The sequence below is a fragment of the Accipiter gentilis genome, chromosome 8, assembly GCF_929443795.1.
Source record: "Accipiter gentilis chromosome 8, bAccGen1.1, whole genome shotgun sequence".
Classification (NCBI taxonomy): Eukaryota; Metazoa; Chordata; class Aves; order Accipitriformes; family Accipitridae; genus Astur; species Astur gentilis.
In genome coordinates, this window is record NC_064887.1 from 13,964,788 (window position 1) to 13,983,315 (window position 18,528).

An 18,528-nucleotide genomic window follows, 5' to 3' on the forward strand; every position below is an offset into this window, starting at 1 on the left:
ACATTTTAAAATGAATGGTGGGACTCTCTTGTAAATCCTGCTGCTGGCATTTTATGTAGATGTTCATGGTATTTTGGTATATGATAAACTCATAAGATTTGGCAAGCTTAAAATAGAGACATCCCAGTCTGTCTGTATGACACTTCTGCTTTATTAATATTTCTGGCAGCAAAGCTGGTTCATGAACTGCTCATATTGCTTGTTCCTGTCCCTGCTTACTCGCAGCATCAGTCCCAGCTCCCTCTACCATTAATTCATCTGCTTATGATGTTGTGCTCTAGGCCAGACTGGTACATTTGAATCACATGCCTAGGCTTGCAGTCTTTCCATAGTCTTGGGGGGGGACTGGGGCATGAGGGAGAGCAGGTGTAAGAGACTTGATTTCTTAAACAGACATCTTTTGCTGATCTAAAGTGTAATACAAAAGCATGCTAACATCAAGGAACTGCTGGTAGTTGTACGTTCTCCTACAAGTCACAGCACACTCGTAACTCCTCTGGCCATTTTCTAGGCTTTAACTCTTTATCTTCATGTCATATATGAAAATTGGAAGACAACATGATTAATCTGAATAGCAAGTTACTGTGACTCAGTCTGTCACTTAACACAATTGTGGTGGTGGTTTGGGGTTTTTTTTCCAAAATATACATAGGCAGAGTAAAAGATAACAGCATACAGAAAAAACAAAACCGGGGACATATTTTCCTCCTCTTAACAATTATGCCACTGGGAAAACTTCACTACCTTTTTCAACGTCTCAAGCTTTTTCTGTTTTAAAAACAGCATAACAAGTTGCAGTTAAGCCTTCTTAACTGAAAATATCTTTGTGATAGCTTTTGTTATCTTTTATATTCAGCTGTTGTTCCTTATAAACTTTCTTCAAGTAAATTATTAGATTTTTCTCTCTCTCTTTTTTTTTTTAAAATACATAGATTTAATAAAGAGACCCTCTAAAAGAACAAAATACAATTTTTGCAACACTACAAATCGATAGTAAGCCTCATGACTGCAGGGTTAATTTGCTGTTAAAGCTACTTATGTAGCTAGTCCTATCCTGAGCAGGAAGGAAGTATCTAATTAATAAGGAAATGCACTTTCGCATTCTTTCCCACCTAAATAGCTCTTTTTCAGTCACACTAAATACTGGCCTTCAGAGAGAGACAAGACATTAACTAATACTTTAACTTCAGGCATGTAAATTAATAGTGGCGTAAACTCCGAGTATGTGTTCAGCCCTCAATGCTGAATTTCCTGGGGGCATTCAGCCTCTTCTCAGATCAGGCCAAGCGAGAACTGCCATCTCATTCGCTGATAAGAAAGCACAAGACTTTGCAAAGTGGGTCATATACATTTGTCAAGCAGTAGGATGCTTTGCTGCTCATCAAATGATACTAAATTAATAGCAGTGGCCATAAAAATTACCATTTCCAGCACATAACTGTTATTTAATTATGTCTTTTCCTCTTTAAAGAGCACAGCATTTTAATCTCAGCTTTGTTGGAACTCATGTTTGGAGGCACAGTAATTCTCATTATGGTGTATGTCCTGCATATTGTGTCATTCTGACAGTGTTCTCTTTTAAAATACTAACAGGTAAAGGTATTAGAGAAACACATCAACTTTTCTGAATAATTACCTGCTAAACAACCAAAAATTGTCCTTGTATTGTTATTTCTAAAAAGAGATCTGGTTTATTTAGTATATGAAGAGACATTATGAAATTTCTGTTTCGGCTCTATATTCAGAGGAGAAACAGTTATATAAGAAACAGAATAAAATAATCTTTGTAGCTGTTTTTTTAATACTGTGTATGTACACCAAATAAATAGGATGAAATCACTGCACTGCTAGTATATTCAAGGCCAGGAGACAGAGTGTGTAAACAAGCACATGCACACACAAACTTACTAATCTAAAAAGCCAAACCAAACCAGAAATAAAATTAATTGCCACTACAGATATTTAACAGTCTCATTACAGATAATTTGCCTATAATTTCTCTGCATCTGTTTCTCTGCAGCCACTCTTGTTTACTCCTTGTTTTCTTTCAATCAGTGTTTTTACAAAAGAATAATGTTCTTCTTAGGGCAATAGAAAAACAACATGCAATCCACATTAGCAAGAAAATGAGACCGTGACAAAGACATTTCTAGCTAAAATCATAGCACAAGTGTGATTCTCACACCATGGGCTGATAATTGTCTTTGTGAAGCTGAAGTAAAAGACTCCAGGTTACAGTAGACAAAACCGTTCCTTTAATGCTACTGCCTTATGACCCAATTTTTACTCTCAGCTACATTACTGCAACTTCTTTGAAAATGATGTGCTTGGAGCAATTATTTCTTAAACTGAATGCAAAAGTTAGAAGGAAGTTGAAGTCAGGAGGAGATGGTGCCAAATCCACTCTATTGTGAACACATTATTCCTGTATTTTCTCATGGAGAGATAAACAAGAAGGAAAATCATGTGTTTTCTAGCATCTTAAATCCACATAATAGAGCTGTGTAGTCACATTTGCAAGTCCCAACAGTTGATAAATACACAAGTCACATGCTTAAAAAACTTCATTGAAAAGAGTTTGGGTTTTTTATTTTGTTTTGTTTTTTTTTTTTAATCTTGGTGTTGCCTCTTTTGATTTTTGAGCACTGTCTCCCTACAACGGTATAATTAGCTCCTACTGCAGTAGATCTTCTGAACAGATCCATCAGAGATTGTAAAAACGCTGCTACACACCTTGAAATTTCTCCCCAAATCCTGATATTGTCACAACGGAAATTTGCTTTCCTGGCCACCCCCAGCACCAATATGGCCCCTCGGCCCTCCCCATCCTGTTCGGCCCTCATGGGGTGCTCACCTCAGCTCTGCCAGCAGCTCTGGAGGTCACAGCCACAGCAGTGCAATCCCTGAGAAGTAGCTTCCAGCAATTTCCATGTTCTGCCCATCTCTCCAACTGGGTTGGGTTGGCTGCTGCCGCTCAGCGAGCAGCTGAAGAGGCATTTGGTGTTTCGCAGGGTCGGCCTTCGTGGTGAGGAAGGAAGAGCAGCCACCTCCACTGAGGAGGTGGGACAGGGCAATGCCGGCACCTGCAGAGCAAGGAGGTGTCCAGAGCCTGTGAGACAGCCCCAGAAAAGGGCCCTTGCCAGAGAGATATCCAAGCCAGGCAGGGTTTGGGGACTCTCGAGGTGACGGCAGTTCTCCTGCTGAAGGAGGCAGGGAGCCTCAAGGTGCCATTTCTGACAGGAGGACACCTGCAGCATTCGCCTGAGTCGCTACCCTTCCACTCCCACCCTCCCTATCTCCCCACAGGCCCCCGTGAGCCGGAGGGCCGGCCACAGGTGCCTTCCCTTCAGCCTGTGGAAAAATCTCTTGAGTAGCTTCACCTGAGCGCCCTGTCGGCCGAGACTTTCCTTCGCCCCTCCAGTTGTTCCACTCTGGGCCTGTTTCAGAGCTGGTTTTCCAGCTGAGTACAGTTGTGGGTGTAGGAGAGCGGGTGGTGACAAGGTCTCCATGTGCCCTCTGTTGCTGAGCAATTGACTCTTGGGCTTCCCTGCAGCATGCATGAGGAGCAAGCCAGTACCACAGCTGCAGGGAGCAGCATGGCGGAGCCTTTGTCGGCATTTAGCAGCTTCAGTACCTGGCTCTCAGTTATCGGCAGACGTACCAGCACGTGAGAGCTTTCCAGCTCAAAGGGAAAGGGTGCAAGCACAACGAAATTGTGCTCTTACATTTACTGCAGTGCAAAAGGGCTTAGATGCTGTAGACCTACGTGCATCCCACATAACAGAGACAAGTTTCACCATCTCTTTGCCTATACCTTTCCGTTCCATAAATGAGGGCAAAATATTTCCCTGGTAAGGATGCAGTGAACATTAGTTTGCTAATATTTGTTGCAGCTCTCAAGCTGAACATAGATACTCAGTCAAATACCCTTCCACGCTGGCTGTTTCATGTTTTTCCTTTACATACTAATGGTGTCTTAGGAACAGGTTCTCTTCTGCAAGAGATTTCACACTGTTGTGACTCCTTGGACTTCAGTACACGTTTTTGAGTCAGCAGTGTAGTGTATCAGAAGGGAAGTATATGACTTGTTCTGCTGTATAGAGTGCCTTTGCAAAAAAAAAAAAAAAAAAAAAAAATAAAATTGCAAAATAGGCAGTCTCATCAATTTCCTCCCATTTTCTTGGTTGCTATAGTTTGAGAAAAGGCAGATACATATTCTTTTCTAATTCTAGATATTTTTCTCTCACAAAGGTGGGCCTGGCTCTGGCAAAGGTAGCCAATGCAAACAGTTAGCCAAGAAATATGGATTTACTTACCTGTCTGCTGGTGACCTTCTACAAAATGAGTTGTCATCATTATCAGAGAGAAGTAAATTGATCAAAGACATCATGGAATGTGGTGAACCTGTGCCTGGCGTAAGCAACAGTTTTATTTGGGGTCCTAAGAGTTAAACAAAGGCAGTGGTAGGTAGATTGTCTAAAAGGGTGGAAATAAGAGACTAGAGCTGATGATTCCCATTTAAGTAAAATTAATCTGCAACTTGAGGGAGAAGTTTCCTCGTTGCCAGATCTGTGGAACTTCTTTTCCCTTTGTATGCCAGTATTGCTTTACATTTCAGGCTCATATAGGCAACAAATAAGTCATGAAATACAGTGAGACAGATGCTGCACTATGCAATGCAAAATGTAAGAATAAGTACAGGAAACAGAAACTTTATGTCCATTTTATAGCTTCACATTTCAGATTCAGAGCTAGTCCTCCTGGCAGCTATTCTAATTTACAATACCTGCAGCAGTTCCCTGCAGAGCTGGCTGACATCCCAGAGTAGCTGGACTGCAGTTCAGTGGAGACTGTGAAGGCAGTGTGTGTTATTCTCAGCTGGACTTGACTTTTACGCGGCAGGTCTGCAGCCCCAGCTCTTGGTGGGTCTTCAGCAAGTGCAGCTAGATCATAGGATGTGTTTGTTAATGAAAGATACCAGGAAGTGCTGCTCAGGGGAAACTAAAAGCTGTGCTGAGGCTTGATTTTGATTGCTTTGTGTTTGGTCAGATGGGGTTCTTTTATCACTTTCCATGTAATGTATCAGTGACATCGCAAAATGCAATCAGATTGGAAAATGCTGCAGCAGTACTCCAAAGTTTCACGGGTATTAACATTAATTTTGAAACTATGAAATATTCCCAGCTATCTAGAGAACACTTTGGGAACTCTTGGATGGGTTGGAACACTAGATTTGTGTAGCATAGCTGATCCTGAGAGAAGAAAAAGTAGGGTGCCCTGCTACCTGCAGGACAAGAAAAACACCTGCATTCACAGGACCTGCTTTTAGCACAACAAGGCAGTTCTCAAGGGCGTAGGACTAAAGTCAGTGTAACAAACAAAAGTATCAATCTTTCTTATTTTTTAACCAACTCCTTTTCTTTCCAATGCAGGGTATTGTTCTAGAGCTATTGAAGGAAGCCATGGTTTCCAAGTTAGGGGACACAAAAGGATTCCTGATCAATGGGTATCCCCGGGAGCTGAAAGAAGCAGAAGAGTTTGAGAACAAGGTGACCATATAATTGTAATGCTGTTAGAACTCATATTAAGATACAACTGTACTTCTGATGCCGTTTGGGTCCCTATCTTTAGCTGATTGCAACAGGGACGTGCCAAGAGCCAATCCAACAGCGTTGTGCTGCTGGTCACTGAAACTTTGGGACCCCATCAATATAGCAACTTTAGCTTTTGCCTTTACCTACACAGACTCTGTAACACCAGGAGAAGTAAAGGCTGATTTTACCAAATCTAATATAAACCAGGAACAATTCACATTTAGTGGAAAGCACCATTTTTAGAATCAGTTTTCTAATTCTAGTGGATGGCTGCTATACTTCTTACGAAAATCTCATCAAGCATAATTTGATGAAGGTTCATAAAAGCCTGTATCTTCACAGTTAATATCTCTTACCATTGAGCCAACTCTGCTAAAGCTTGCTGCCACTTTGAAACAGCAAAACACAGATTTAATTTTTGTGATGAGTAACAGGTGGCATAGCCATAAAAAGAGTGTTTTGCAAGTGACTGTTGGCAGTTCAGAGAGTTATCGATTTCCTCAGTATATGCTAAGACCTCCTGAGAAGTCTCAGCTGTACATTCCTCAATCTGAAGAAAATACTCTATATAAGCCCTGTGAATGAATTTGCCAGGGTTTAGGAGAGAAGAAGTGGTGAACTAGGGGAAACAGTTTATGTTCTATAATATTACACTCCACAAATGTCCTACAGAAGTTTGAAAGGTAATAAAACTTTAATGAATCATCTGTTTTCTCCCTGAACCTTTAGCTGCTTTATTTAGTTGATTACCAAAAGAGCCTAGCAAGATTTAGGCATCAGAAGCTGAACAAAATAATGGGTGATAGGATTTGCTATAGAAGCCATTCACGGAAATGTTGATCTATTAGTACCTTTACTAAAATGCCACAGACTATTAAAAAGACATTGGAGATTTCTTTCATTTTGTGTAGAAGGAGGAACTATTTCAGCAGCACTGCTTTTCTGGCAGGCTTATGTGTCGTGTCCTGTGAACACTGGTGTATGCTATAAAGTAGAACTTAGAGATTGGAGTGGCCTGGACTGAGGCATTGCCAGGCAAACAAGTCTTGATGCATCCAGTGCAAAAGCAGAGACCCTTTCCGTTCCCATAGACACTGTAGCAGCAAATGATCCTGTAGCCTGAGCTGCCTTTCACATTTGGAGTAAAATACAAGGACCCCAAGTGATAATTTTGAATGTGCTAAGTCATCCCTGTTGTATCCATATATATATCCACTTGACTTTTCACAGGGTGAACTTGGGTGGCTGTAAGCTGCTCAGTAAGTCTCTGAAGTTTTTTTAAATGAGTCATTATTGAGATAATGCTTTGCAGTTCTTTCTAAAGGGCGATGAGAACTTCTTCCTACATTATAATTGAATGAAAAGAGGTGGATATCAGGCTTTATTAATTAATGGCAGCAAAGTGCAAATGAATAATGCTATGTATATACATGATGTGTAAAAAGCATTATAATTTTTACCAAACAGCTGTTTTCATTAGAAGACATCGGGAATAGTACTTATACTTAAAAGCTTGACAGCCCTAAATAGAATTTGCTATGTAGAAACAGCTTATTCTCCAGCCAGTTTTGCCCAATTCCTTTCTATGATATAACTGTACTTTCACCTAGCCATAATTCTAGAGAAGCAGATGTCTCTGATCCCTCCTTGGTCTTTCTGCTAGGTGAGAAGTAGAAAACAGTATTAAAATTCCACATCACGAGGTGGAAGATACTCAGTAAGACAGAGTAAAGACCCAATATATTAGACTTGTTTGGCTTCCTGCAGATGTCCCCACAGCATGCATTATTTAAGCTAAATTATGTCAGGAAAAAAGTAATTAAAAAACCCCAACAGTAGTAAAAATTGCTGTTATAGCTGATAGGGGCATTACTTTTACTTTTTGCAATTTTTAACTCAGAAGAGTGACATTTCTGTCATGTTTTGAATTCCAGAGAATAGCAACATTGAAACTTGTAAGAGAACCATATAGAGTTTTCAAAAGCAAATCAGACCCAGTCTATCAAAAAAGATGCTATTATCTGATCCTACCAGTCAGTAGACTCCTTCTTATCCTTATTGTAAGGTGATGATATGACTATAACTGATGAAAGCCGTGATTCCTCATTTATTCTATTATAATTTAGAACAGACTGTGGAATTCCTCATGTGGAGCTGTGAGGAAATAACTTCTCACCATCTTAGTCCAATTATACAAAAAAGACATTTGTTTAAATCATTGATTAAGCCCACATCTTTTTTAACTTCTCAAACAGTGCAAGCCTCTTGAACTGTTAAAACTGCCTTGTTGGCTTTTTTAATCCCCAAACCCAATACTGCTGCTGCTAATAGCATTCATGTTTTCTGAGCCATGTGGAAAAAATGGATGGATAAGAGCCTGTCATTGAACTGTCTGACATAATCCCTTGGCTTCAGCTGTCTCTTAGAAGTCATCAAGGTAGTATAAAGGTCAACATAATCCAGACATCCTCAGTCAAATGCAGAGGGCCTAACATGAAATATTTACCTTTAGAATATTTCTTCCTTTAAGGGCTGTCAACAAAGGTAACAATGGCAATTTCCATATATCAGTCATTTAGACTTTCTTTGCTGTAGCCATGGTAAAAGCATGAATTTCTAATGGTCATGAATTTCTAATGGTCACTAGTGTGAAGAACAGTCCTCTTTTCTCAAAACTTCTCACTCTTTCCTCAGAGGTGTTCTCCAAATCCCTGCTAGAAAGGGAAGGAATGAGAAAAAGCCTGAGAGCATCTCTGAAGGATTTAATACATAACTGCATGGAAAAATTATCACATTACTTTTCTCTGATCCTGTAACACCTTTATTTTACTTGATAGAGTGGAGTTCATCCCTTTAGACTCAGCCCAACAGTTGCTGCTCAGACAAAACCTTGTGTCAGAGAGAGCTGTGCCTGAGCAGGGTGCATGACAGAGTGAATTGCAAGGTTTATGCTAAATGACACACATATTTTTCAGCATGTCAGGGAAAGAACGATGGAGATTTGTGTTTAGAACTTTTGGCTCTCTCCTAAAATATTATAAAGAACATTTTGCTCTTTCTTGCCAGTTCTTTTTCACCCATAAATTACTGCAATATCTATGATAAAATGTAGATAGAGACAATTATTTATTATCTTTGCCAAGGCCTGGAAATAAAAATAAATAAATCTGTATTTATTTTCTTTATAGAAAAGGGCAGACTCTCCCTTATGACTAGTTTGGCACTAGCCAAAAAGCACTAAATGGTGGGCTTCTCACAAAATTTGGAAATTACTCACCAATTTGAAAATGCAAAGAAATATATCACATCATTCCTTGATGCCATGGGTAGTAATGATGTAGAGTTACACAGTGAATATTGACATAAAATAGTGTATGACATAAAGCAATTCACAGTATCTATTCCTGTGAATATGTCCAGTAACAAGCATTTGATGGTGTCCCTGAGCCTGTCTGTTGCTACTCATTTCTGTTTCAAGTGGGCACACTTTAATTTGGATATTTCCTTCTATTGCCTCTTGAAATTCTAAGCTATAGTTTACCACTTCCTGAATGAAAATGTACTTTTCACAGATTGAACAAAGCACATGCTAGAAAAACAACTGTGTCAAGAATTCCATAGGTCCAGTGCTACTTGCATCAAGCTTTTATCAAACAGTTACAAATAATGAAAAAACTGACGTTCCTTCAGCCCAAGTAGCCAGAATTTTTCAGATTATCTCTCCTTTTCTCTGTATGTGTAGAGCCCAGTCAAGCACAGCCTTGGTCCTGAATACTGGGATCTCTAAGTGCTGCTATAATAAGAAGTGGGTTTTTTTTAATAAGCGTAATTTCTGCATAGACAAATATGAAAGTAATTTGCTAATAAATTCCTTGATGACTCTTCTGGTAGCATTTCTTTTCCAAATTGTCCAAACAAAATCAGTTCTACCAGCCCAGTGGTCTGAATACTTATTGTTTTTCTTTGTCTCTAGTTTGGGGAGCCAAAACTTGTTTTCTGCCTAGACTGCTCTGCAGAAACCATGAACAGTCGCCTTCTGATGAGAAATCAGAGCAGTCAGCACTCTGATAACACCGAAACCATCAAGGAAGCAATCGAAAGCTATTTCCAAGCATCAAAACCTGTGATTGCATACTATGAAAGGAAGACACAGTTATGCAAGGTAAATTGCTTGACCCTTTTAATTAAATACTGCTTTTTACTTCCATTATATGAGCAATATTCAGAAAATACTGACACGACGGCATTTATGAACTGTATTAGTTTCTGCACTTCCCAGTTTGTTCTCATCTTACACTTCCCTGGTTTGTTTGCAACTTCTACAAACCTCTGAGTTCCACAGTACAATTTGAAAGAATAAAACCACAGATTTATCCCGAGTCTGAGAACATATCCTGAATCACTACCTCATCTGTATAGAATCTCTTATTAAACATTAATGCTTGAAAGCTTTTCTTTAAGTATTAGGATTTATTTCTCTATAAGGGCTTTCAGAACTAGGATGAAAGATTATGTTAATCCAAAGCCCTTTAGTTAAATTTACAAAACTGACAGTGTATATCCTGAAATAAAACAGACCTGCACACAAGAAAGATCTTTCTGCTAGAATAAATTACATAGTTGTATTAATTTCAATGAATTACCTCAGTTTACATGTGCTCAGGATGTGATATTTAAAGCATTCTTTTTATTCTCTAATCAATACTTCACAGAGAAGCAAGAAAAATTCCATCAGTGCAATTAAGTGATGTATATGCTGGCACAGCACATCTGTAAACTCATTTACATGGGATATTTATATTTCTTTTTATATATTTCTCTGCTCTGTTATGGCAAACTGTCCTTCATGTTCAGCTACAGAAAGATCTAGTCCTACTGATCCTCCTTGTCCTAAAAGGGATAGAATCCAATAATAGTTTCTGGAAATATTATGGGAGCTTTTTTCTAGAGGCTGTAGCAAACATGCAAATCACATATCCCAAACCTTTCTCCTCTGCAGAGTTCCCAAAAGAGAAACATGCACTTAATTTATGCACCCATATCCCGACCTGAGTACAGAGTAAATGACATAGTCCTGAGAAAAATGATACTCAAAGGGAGAGTCCTGATTTGTGTCTTGCTAACCCCACAATAAGTGCACAGAAGGCAAACTCCAGAGTGACAGAAGAAAATCCCCAATTACTTTTCTTTTTTAAGCTTAAGAATGATTATCTGGTTTTATTTGTATTTTCTTTGACAAGCTACCATTGCAAGGATGCATCTAATTAGGAATTCAGTACAATATGCAGTACACCAACTCAGTGCAATGCAAAGGAAAATGGAGCTCTCTGTATCTCTTAAGATTTTATTCCAGTGAGCTGTGCCTACCACAGTGTTTCCCTTTTTGAAGCATCAGGGAAGTGACAGCCTCTAAGAGAATGAAACTACAATAAATACTTTCACACAGGTTTTGCATTCATGGTCTGCCTTATTTCACTTGATGTAGAGTCTCCTTGCCCTTCCTTAATACTTCAGCTGCAAGTTTCTTCTCCAGCTCCTATGCAGTCTGCAATGGCAAAACATGCAGTCTTTTCTTGAAAGCTCATTAGTTCCTTAAGGGACTTGCCTGGTCCCTTATGTGCTTTGTACACTTTTATCATTAGTTTTTGGGGGAGTTGACGTTGTGTGTTTGCATGTTAGAAAATATTCGGGCATTGCTTGAACAGTGCTTACACTGTTTTTCTTACAATATCTTTCCATGGTACTTGCTTCTGATGAATGTAGGTGTTCAATGTACTTCCATCTTCTGGGTGGACCTATTGGGTCTGAAAGCTCTATAAAATCAGCTATATAAACATTATCATGTAAAATGTCTTTTTTAAGGTTGAAAAACATGTTCTATTTTTATTGAACACAGGTACTCTGTATTGAAATGTCTACCTCATCCACTTTTTACTAAACTGATGAAATACACATCTGCTATCAAAGATGTGATTCCATTATGGATTTCAGTAAAGTAGGGAGATTACCCCCAACCCTTATGATGTTCAGTTATTCATCAGCATTTAGAGAACACTGCCGAAATACTCAGCAGATGTAGGCTTTTAAAATTAATCCTCCCAAGGCTATCCTTGTCACCCTCAGCCAGCCTGGGGTACAAGCCTGCAGCCCTGGTGCCTGTACAGCAAGAAGCAGAAGCAAATGTAGTTTTCATACAAGAAGCATGTTAATGTTTTATTGTTCATGGGTGAGAGAAGGGATTTTTTTAACCAAGTGTTGTTGAACAGTTGTGGGTATCTATTTTAAAGTTTACTTTGCACCTACAGTGAAAGTGGAAAAGCAGGTCTGAGCACTTTTTTGCACAGGCCAATTGACTGCAATAGCTATTCTGATCCAAATATTCCCTATCAGTTCTGCAGTGGACAATGCTCGGATAAAAAAAACAAAAACCTTTCAGTTTTGGAAATACATTAAATACTGTGAAACATAGTAATTTTTCTGGAAGCAATGCTTGTTTAGGAAATTTTTCTGGGCAATTTTCCTGGATAAGTGAACTCAAAAGAGTTTAATCATGCAGTCTGACTTGGTCAATGACTCAACTCAAACATAGTGCCTAGCATAGTGGCACCCTTCCAGTGCCCAGTCATGCTTTGGGCAGGAGGTTGGACTAGATGACCCACTGACATTCTTTCCAACCTGTATTATTATTCTGTAAATGCACATCTTACAAACCTATACATTATTTGTCTCAACAATTTAAAGAATAAAGACAAAGAAAAGACAGTTAAGTCTTGGTCAACAGCTGTTTTGAAACAAAGAGAACTAGATAACACAAAATGTGTGGGAAATTAAGAGAGAACAGACATTTAGGTTTACAGTTTTTAAACTTAGTGGTGGATATGTTTAAGCTACATGTGTTGAAGAAAGCAGAGAGTGAAGGGGAAGTTTGCAATGCCCAGGACACGGCGCTAGTTTCTTATTTATAGCAACATATTTTACAGACTGCTAAGCATTGACATTAGCAGCCACTCTGATGTTCTCTGAATGAAGAAAGGGAATTCAGGTGGAAAGCAGAAAAACTGCCTCAGTAATACTTCTGACTGCAATTTTTTTTTGTGCGGGCTAGGCTAAAATAGTCCTTGTTTTTTGTTATTTGTTATATCATATACATACACAGAAGACTGAAACTTTACCTAGAGGCAGTCTAACATGTTTAATATTTTTCTTCCTGATTTTAATTATAACACTACATGTTTTCAGCTTTGGGAATTCATTCATTCCTAAGTGGGTTTTATTACTCTGCAACATTGACCAGCGCTGGTTGCAATGCAGCCATTAAGACGATGCTGCCTCTATAATTCTGCTCGCTGAAAGAACTGTGTATATGTTTCCTAATCTGTTTCAAGCAAAGCCACCAAAGTTAATTTAGAAGTGTTGATTTAAAGACCCCTTAAAATAAATTCTCTCATCTACATTCATGGGTTTTTTAAAAAAAATAATGCATGGATCTTCATGTAACTACAGACCAGAGGCTTGTGCACTCTTTCTCAGGCAAAGCTGGTGGGATCCAATAGCTTCAGGGAAGTGATACCTTACCTGAAGGTGCTGTATGCAGATCCAGATCAGTCTGTGATCCCAGGATAAGCGATGGCCAAAGCATCTGAAGAGAAGCTATTTAAGAGAGAAAGAGAAGAAGGGTCTAAAAGAATCTTTAGTTGCTGCCTTCTGCAAAGTTATTCCTGCCCAGGCTTGTTTTTTCACCAGAAGCAGCTGTTCAGTGGAAAGCCTATGTGAGCTTTACGTCCCTTGGGATTCCAGCCATGTGCTTTCTTAAGAATTCAGAGGAGTGGATTTTGAGATTTTAAGAGGAATATTAGAGTCTAAATCTGACCTAAGTGCCATGAAGATTCAGCATTAACCTTTTCTAGTCAGCTTACCGCAATGTATGACTAAGCACTACTAGTAATTGTAGAAGAAATAGTGTTTAATTGTGTAAGCGATCTTGTCTTGTAGGGGTTAACTGTAGCACCCAGTCCCTGCTTTGCCACAGAAAAGAAAATCAGAATTGTTAAATAGACCTGTTTAACAAGAAATTAGGGTTGGCATATCGGTATTATTTGATTTCTCCATTTTAAGTGTATTTAGGACTGGGCAAGGTTTTCCACAGATTGGGAACAGCACATGGCAATGGTGGTACATATCTGTCAAGGTTTAACCCCAGCTGGGAACTAAGCACCACACAGCCACTCACTCACTCCCCCCCTAAGTGGGATGGGGGGGTGAATAAAACAAAAAAAGTGAAAACTTGTGGGTTGAGATAAAGACAGTTTAATAGGACAGAAAAGGAAGGTATATTAATTAATAATAATAATAATAATAATAGAATAGAAAAAACAGGTGATGCACAATACAGTTGCTCACCACCCGCTGACCGATAACCAGCCAATCCCCGAGCCGCAGTGTCCCCCGGCCAACTTTTCCAGTTTATATACTGGGCATGATGTCATATGGTATGGGATACCCCTTTGGCTCATTTGGGTCAGCTGTCCTGGCTGTGTCCCCTCCCAACTTCTTGTGCACTTCCAGCCTCCACTGGCAGGGCAGTATGAGAAGCTGAGAAATCCTTGATTTAGTATAAACACTACTTAGCAACAACTAAAACATCAGTGCGTTATCAACGTTATTCTCATCCTAAATCCAAACCACAGCACTATACCAGGTACTAGGAAGAAGATTAACTTTATTCCAGCTGAAACCAGGAACTTGTCTTATCCAGCCTAAAAGTTTTCAGTCCTGAAGCAGGCAGATTAAATGTGCAAATGTAAAATTCAGTCCTGGCCATGAGGCCAGCAAAAGGTCTGGTGTGGGAATTAGATGTTAAATGAGCACTCAGTGGAGGAGGAACTGATCTGTCATGCCATATCAAGATGTGCTTGAGACTACATTATCAAATTAGCTTCCTTATTCTCTGCGTTGGAATGGGTGTTACACGTGGATGGAAGGAGCCCAATAAACACAGTAGAGGCAGAAAAACTCAAGTCTGACCTACCTTCCTCTGCAGTCATTAGAAAGCCTCACTTCGTTTTACTTGCACAGAAGAGACAAGGGTATCTTGTTGTAACAGCATTCCCATTTTAATCAATGAAAATTTTATGACCTTCTGTAAACCTAGAGTATTGGGTCTGGCTGAGACGGAGTTAATTCTCCCCATAGCAGCCCTCACAGTGCTGTGCTCTGTATTGGTAGCTAGAAAGGTGTTGGTAACACAAAGGTGTTTTGGCTACTGCTGAGCAGTGCTTGCACAGCATCAAGGCTCTCTCTCCAACATTCCCCCCCACCAGTAGGATGTGGGTGGGCAAGATCTTGGGAGGGAACATAGCCAGGACAGCTGACCCAAACTGACCAAACAGAAATTCCATACCATATGATGTCAGCTTAGCAATAAAAGCTAAGTGTGTGGGGGGGGGGCTTTTGTTATTTACATTGGTCTTCTGGAGCAACCGCTATGGTTACTGAAGCCCTGCTTCCCAGGAAGCGGACAGATATCGCCTGTTGAAGGGAAGTAGAGAATACAATCTTTTGTTTTCCTTTGCTTTCACGTGTGACCTTTGCTTTTGCTTTATTAAACTGTCCTTATCTCAACCCATGAGCCTTTTCTTATATTTTCTCTCCCCTGTCCAGTTGAGGAGGGGAGTGATAGACCAGCTTTGGTGGGCACCTGGCATCCAGCCAGGGTCAACCCACCACACTTGTGTATTGATGCATTCATAAATAACTATTACGATATTTGGAAATGGAACATTTTTTCATTCCCCTGACCTCTGAACAAGAACAGTGAGCCGATGAAGCTGCCAAAGATCAGAACTCCATCTGAAACTTCCCTTTGACCAAGATTACCTGTTAGTGTTTCTGCTCAGCAGTGGAAGTGTGAGGCATGCACAAAGGGTGGAGACTTTGGGTGCAGATGAAACATCTGTGAACCTGACAGGAATAAATAATAGTGATCCTTCCAGCCACCCAGCAGAGATGAAGAACTGTGATGTAACTCATGGGGATGTATTTACAAGGGAAGATAAACTGACTGAAGAACGAAGGCCAAAGAATTAGTGTCCTCTGCTCACTTCTCTGCTAAAGCATTAAGTTTCTAAATTGTGTTCTGGAAGGTAAAGTAGTTGTACCAATAAGTTAGAAATTTTCCAATTAGTTTTTAAAAAAATCATGTTTTGGGGATATAGTTTAATATTCCGTAATTTCTTTCATAGTCGTTTACAGAACACCCACCTGCTGCTAAGGACAGCAAACAGGTGCTTTTTAACAAAGACCTCATACTAGAAATGCAAGGATTGCAAGCACTACTCACAAAGACAGCAGTTGCAAGCTGCCCGATTCTGTGGGAATCAGATGTTTCAGATGAATGAAATGAAACAAAATGCACTATGGTGGCTGTAGTAAGCAGGTAGATACTTTTGTTTTAAAATTTATTTCTTAGTGATTTCCAAGGCAGATGGACGGAAAAGTGCATCTGAAATTTCAGTAGATACCTACTTGTGTCTTAATGTGGTTAAATGTAAATACCTTTGAATATGTGGCCCCCTTCAGTGAAGAAAAAAAGGGAGAAAAAAAAAAAACCTGATTGTTTTTAATATCTGACTCATCCTTTAAAGCTTTTTTCAAGTGACAGTATGTAGGAGGGTAATAAGTAATAGAGAAGAGCAATGCATTGCTAGTCAAGCAAGACAAAACTGATCCTACCTAGGTAACGTAAGACGCCTAGTAGGTGTCTTAAATGCAAGTTCTCTATTCAAAGTCATCTGAGGAAAAGGGGCATGAGTATAATAAGGTAGGCAGTCCAGAGCAGAGGATTTTCAAGGATGTCCAAACACCTTCACTATTTCAGATCACATGCTATGGAAGCTGAGACTACAAAGTTCAACCAAAACGCATTTTTCTTTGTGTTTTTTTTTTCTTTTTCTTTCTTCTTTTTTCAGTGTTGTTTTACCGTTTCTTTCTAAAATGAGTTGAAGTCACATGCTGGGTAAGCAGTAGTTATTAGGTTCTTACCACAAACATTTTTCATAACCATTATGAGAGAACAAGTGACCATCCACCCTCTCAAGATCTTCCACTTCTGAGCCTTCTCATGCTGATCCTTTGTTAGAAGTGTCTCTGGGGAGGGGCAAATGTGTACTTTTCCCTTTAGGGAAGGGATAATAAATGGTAATAGTGATAGCAGGTATGTAATTTATTTCCATCTTTTGAAAGGTTGTCAGAGAATCATTAACCCTGGTAGGGAAGTAGGTGGGGAACAAAGGAACAAGTGTTTCTATGTCACTCCCCTTGGTGGCTTGTGACCCATTAGATGAGACACCAGTCTAGAAATATACATCAGAAACACTAGCAGGGGATTATAGATAAAACACAGCGGTAAATTTGTGCCAAATGCAAATAGGTATCGGGGCAGCATGTTTCCACTGGATCTCCAGACAGCTTGATCCATTGCTCTGAGAACCAGGTACTGCACTGCCTCAGAGAGGTTTTTAACACTCTTTTTAATGACAAAGAAATAAATGTTAGTGATAACACAGCTGAACTTAACTGACCTTCAATAAGAAGCTTCTAACTAGTGAGTTTATTCCAGAGTCTTTCTGAAAACAGTGGTCCTCACTTTCTACAGACAGTTGGGTTTTTCTCAGTGGCAGTATGCATTTAGGGTTCTAAATCCCCAAACCTACAACAAATGGAGATTTGATGACAGAAAATTTAATTGGCTGAATTTAATGCCAAAAGGAGCAATATTGTACTATGGATATGATTACTTCAGTAATTTTTCATATGAGCTCATTAAATTTCTCTGTATTTGAAGTTACCTAAAGCCATAGTAGCATTTCAAAACTGGAAGCACTATGGAAAACTGTATCTGGATCTTGCTTTTATGAGAAGCCAGTAGCCTTGAATAACCTTGAAAACAGTCCTAATTTATAAGCTTTATTATAAACTGAGAAAAACAAAGTTTTCTTTCCTGGAGCTGCAGAGTGTGACTGAATTTCTGTAGTACTAGCTGTGAATCATTGTCACATTAATTTAGTTTTGTGCCACAACTTTAGGTTGGTTTTATGAATTGGACGTTTGTTATTTAGCAGGCCAGAATGGGAAGCACTGGGGCTGTCATTAGTCACGCTCATCCATATTTTACTGCGAGTGTTAGGAAGTCAGCGTTCCAGCTAGTCACAAAGGGTGGCAATTTCTTCATCACAACTGCCTAGATCTAGACATGAGTGTCAGTCCCAGTTCTAGAAGAGGTCACCGGAAGGCCAATGGCAATCAGCTGTGCTGATTAGATTAGATTAATTAGCCAGTGCAGATGTATTTATGGACTAAAGAGATAATAAAAATACATATTAAGACAAGAGAGCTTTGAAATGGCTGTGGCCTTCACCCTCTGTGAAGTGTATTTCCTGCGGGATAGCCATATGAAAATAGGTGTCTCGGCAGTTGAGGCAGACGAAAACAGGCTGCTTTATAGCAGCTGAGATTGGAATTGCTAGTTTTATTGCAAGTGGAGAAGGTAGGCATCTGGTCCAGAATGGTTCACTGTTCCCCTTTTCTCTTTGCTACGAGAAAGTAACTCCCTCCTAACCCCTTTGTTTCTGTGGCGTAGAAAGCTTCTGAAAGACATGCAGGCCTTGTTTGAGAACTGACCTTTCAAAGGCACCACCTGCTGCTTCACAAACTCTGCCGGCATGTCCGTACTTCAGCATCACATAAAGCAGCAACGTCAGGAAACACCGACACGATAGAGAGCAAGGGAAGCAAGAGAACCGTGCTTCTGAAAGCTTGCGAGGGGAGAGGAGAGGGTAGTTCAACTCCGACTGTAAGATACCCTTGCAGTGAGTCCAAGAGGACTGGACCCAGTCAGGCATGACTCCTTAAAGGTTGGCCAGGCTGGTCATTTCCA

At 39.7% G+C, this 18,528-nt stretch overlaps 1 protein-coding gene across 1 annotated transcript in view; it reads left to right on the top strand.

Moving 5' to 3' along the window:
• Positions 1 to 18,528, top strand: part of AK5 (adenylate kinase 5) — a 99,642-nt gene that overhangs the window by 77,186 nt on the left and 3,928 nt on the right. Inside the window, exons 11-13 of the mRNA XM_049808586.1 lie at positions 4,252 to 4,415; positions 5,433 to 5,549; positions 9,568 to 9,756. Of these exons, the coding sequence (XP_049664543.1) occupies positions 4,252 to 4,415; positions 5,433 to 5,549; positions 9,568 to 9,756 (470 nt within the window). The remainder of the gene's footprint in view (positions 1 to 4,251; positions 4,416 to 5,432; positions 5,550 to 9,567; positions 9,757 to 18,528) is intronic.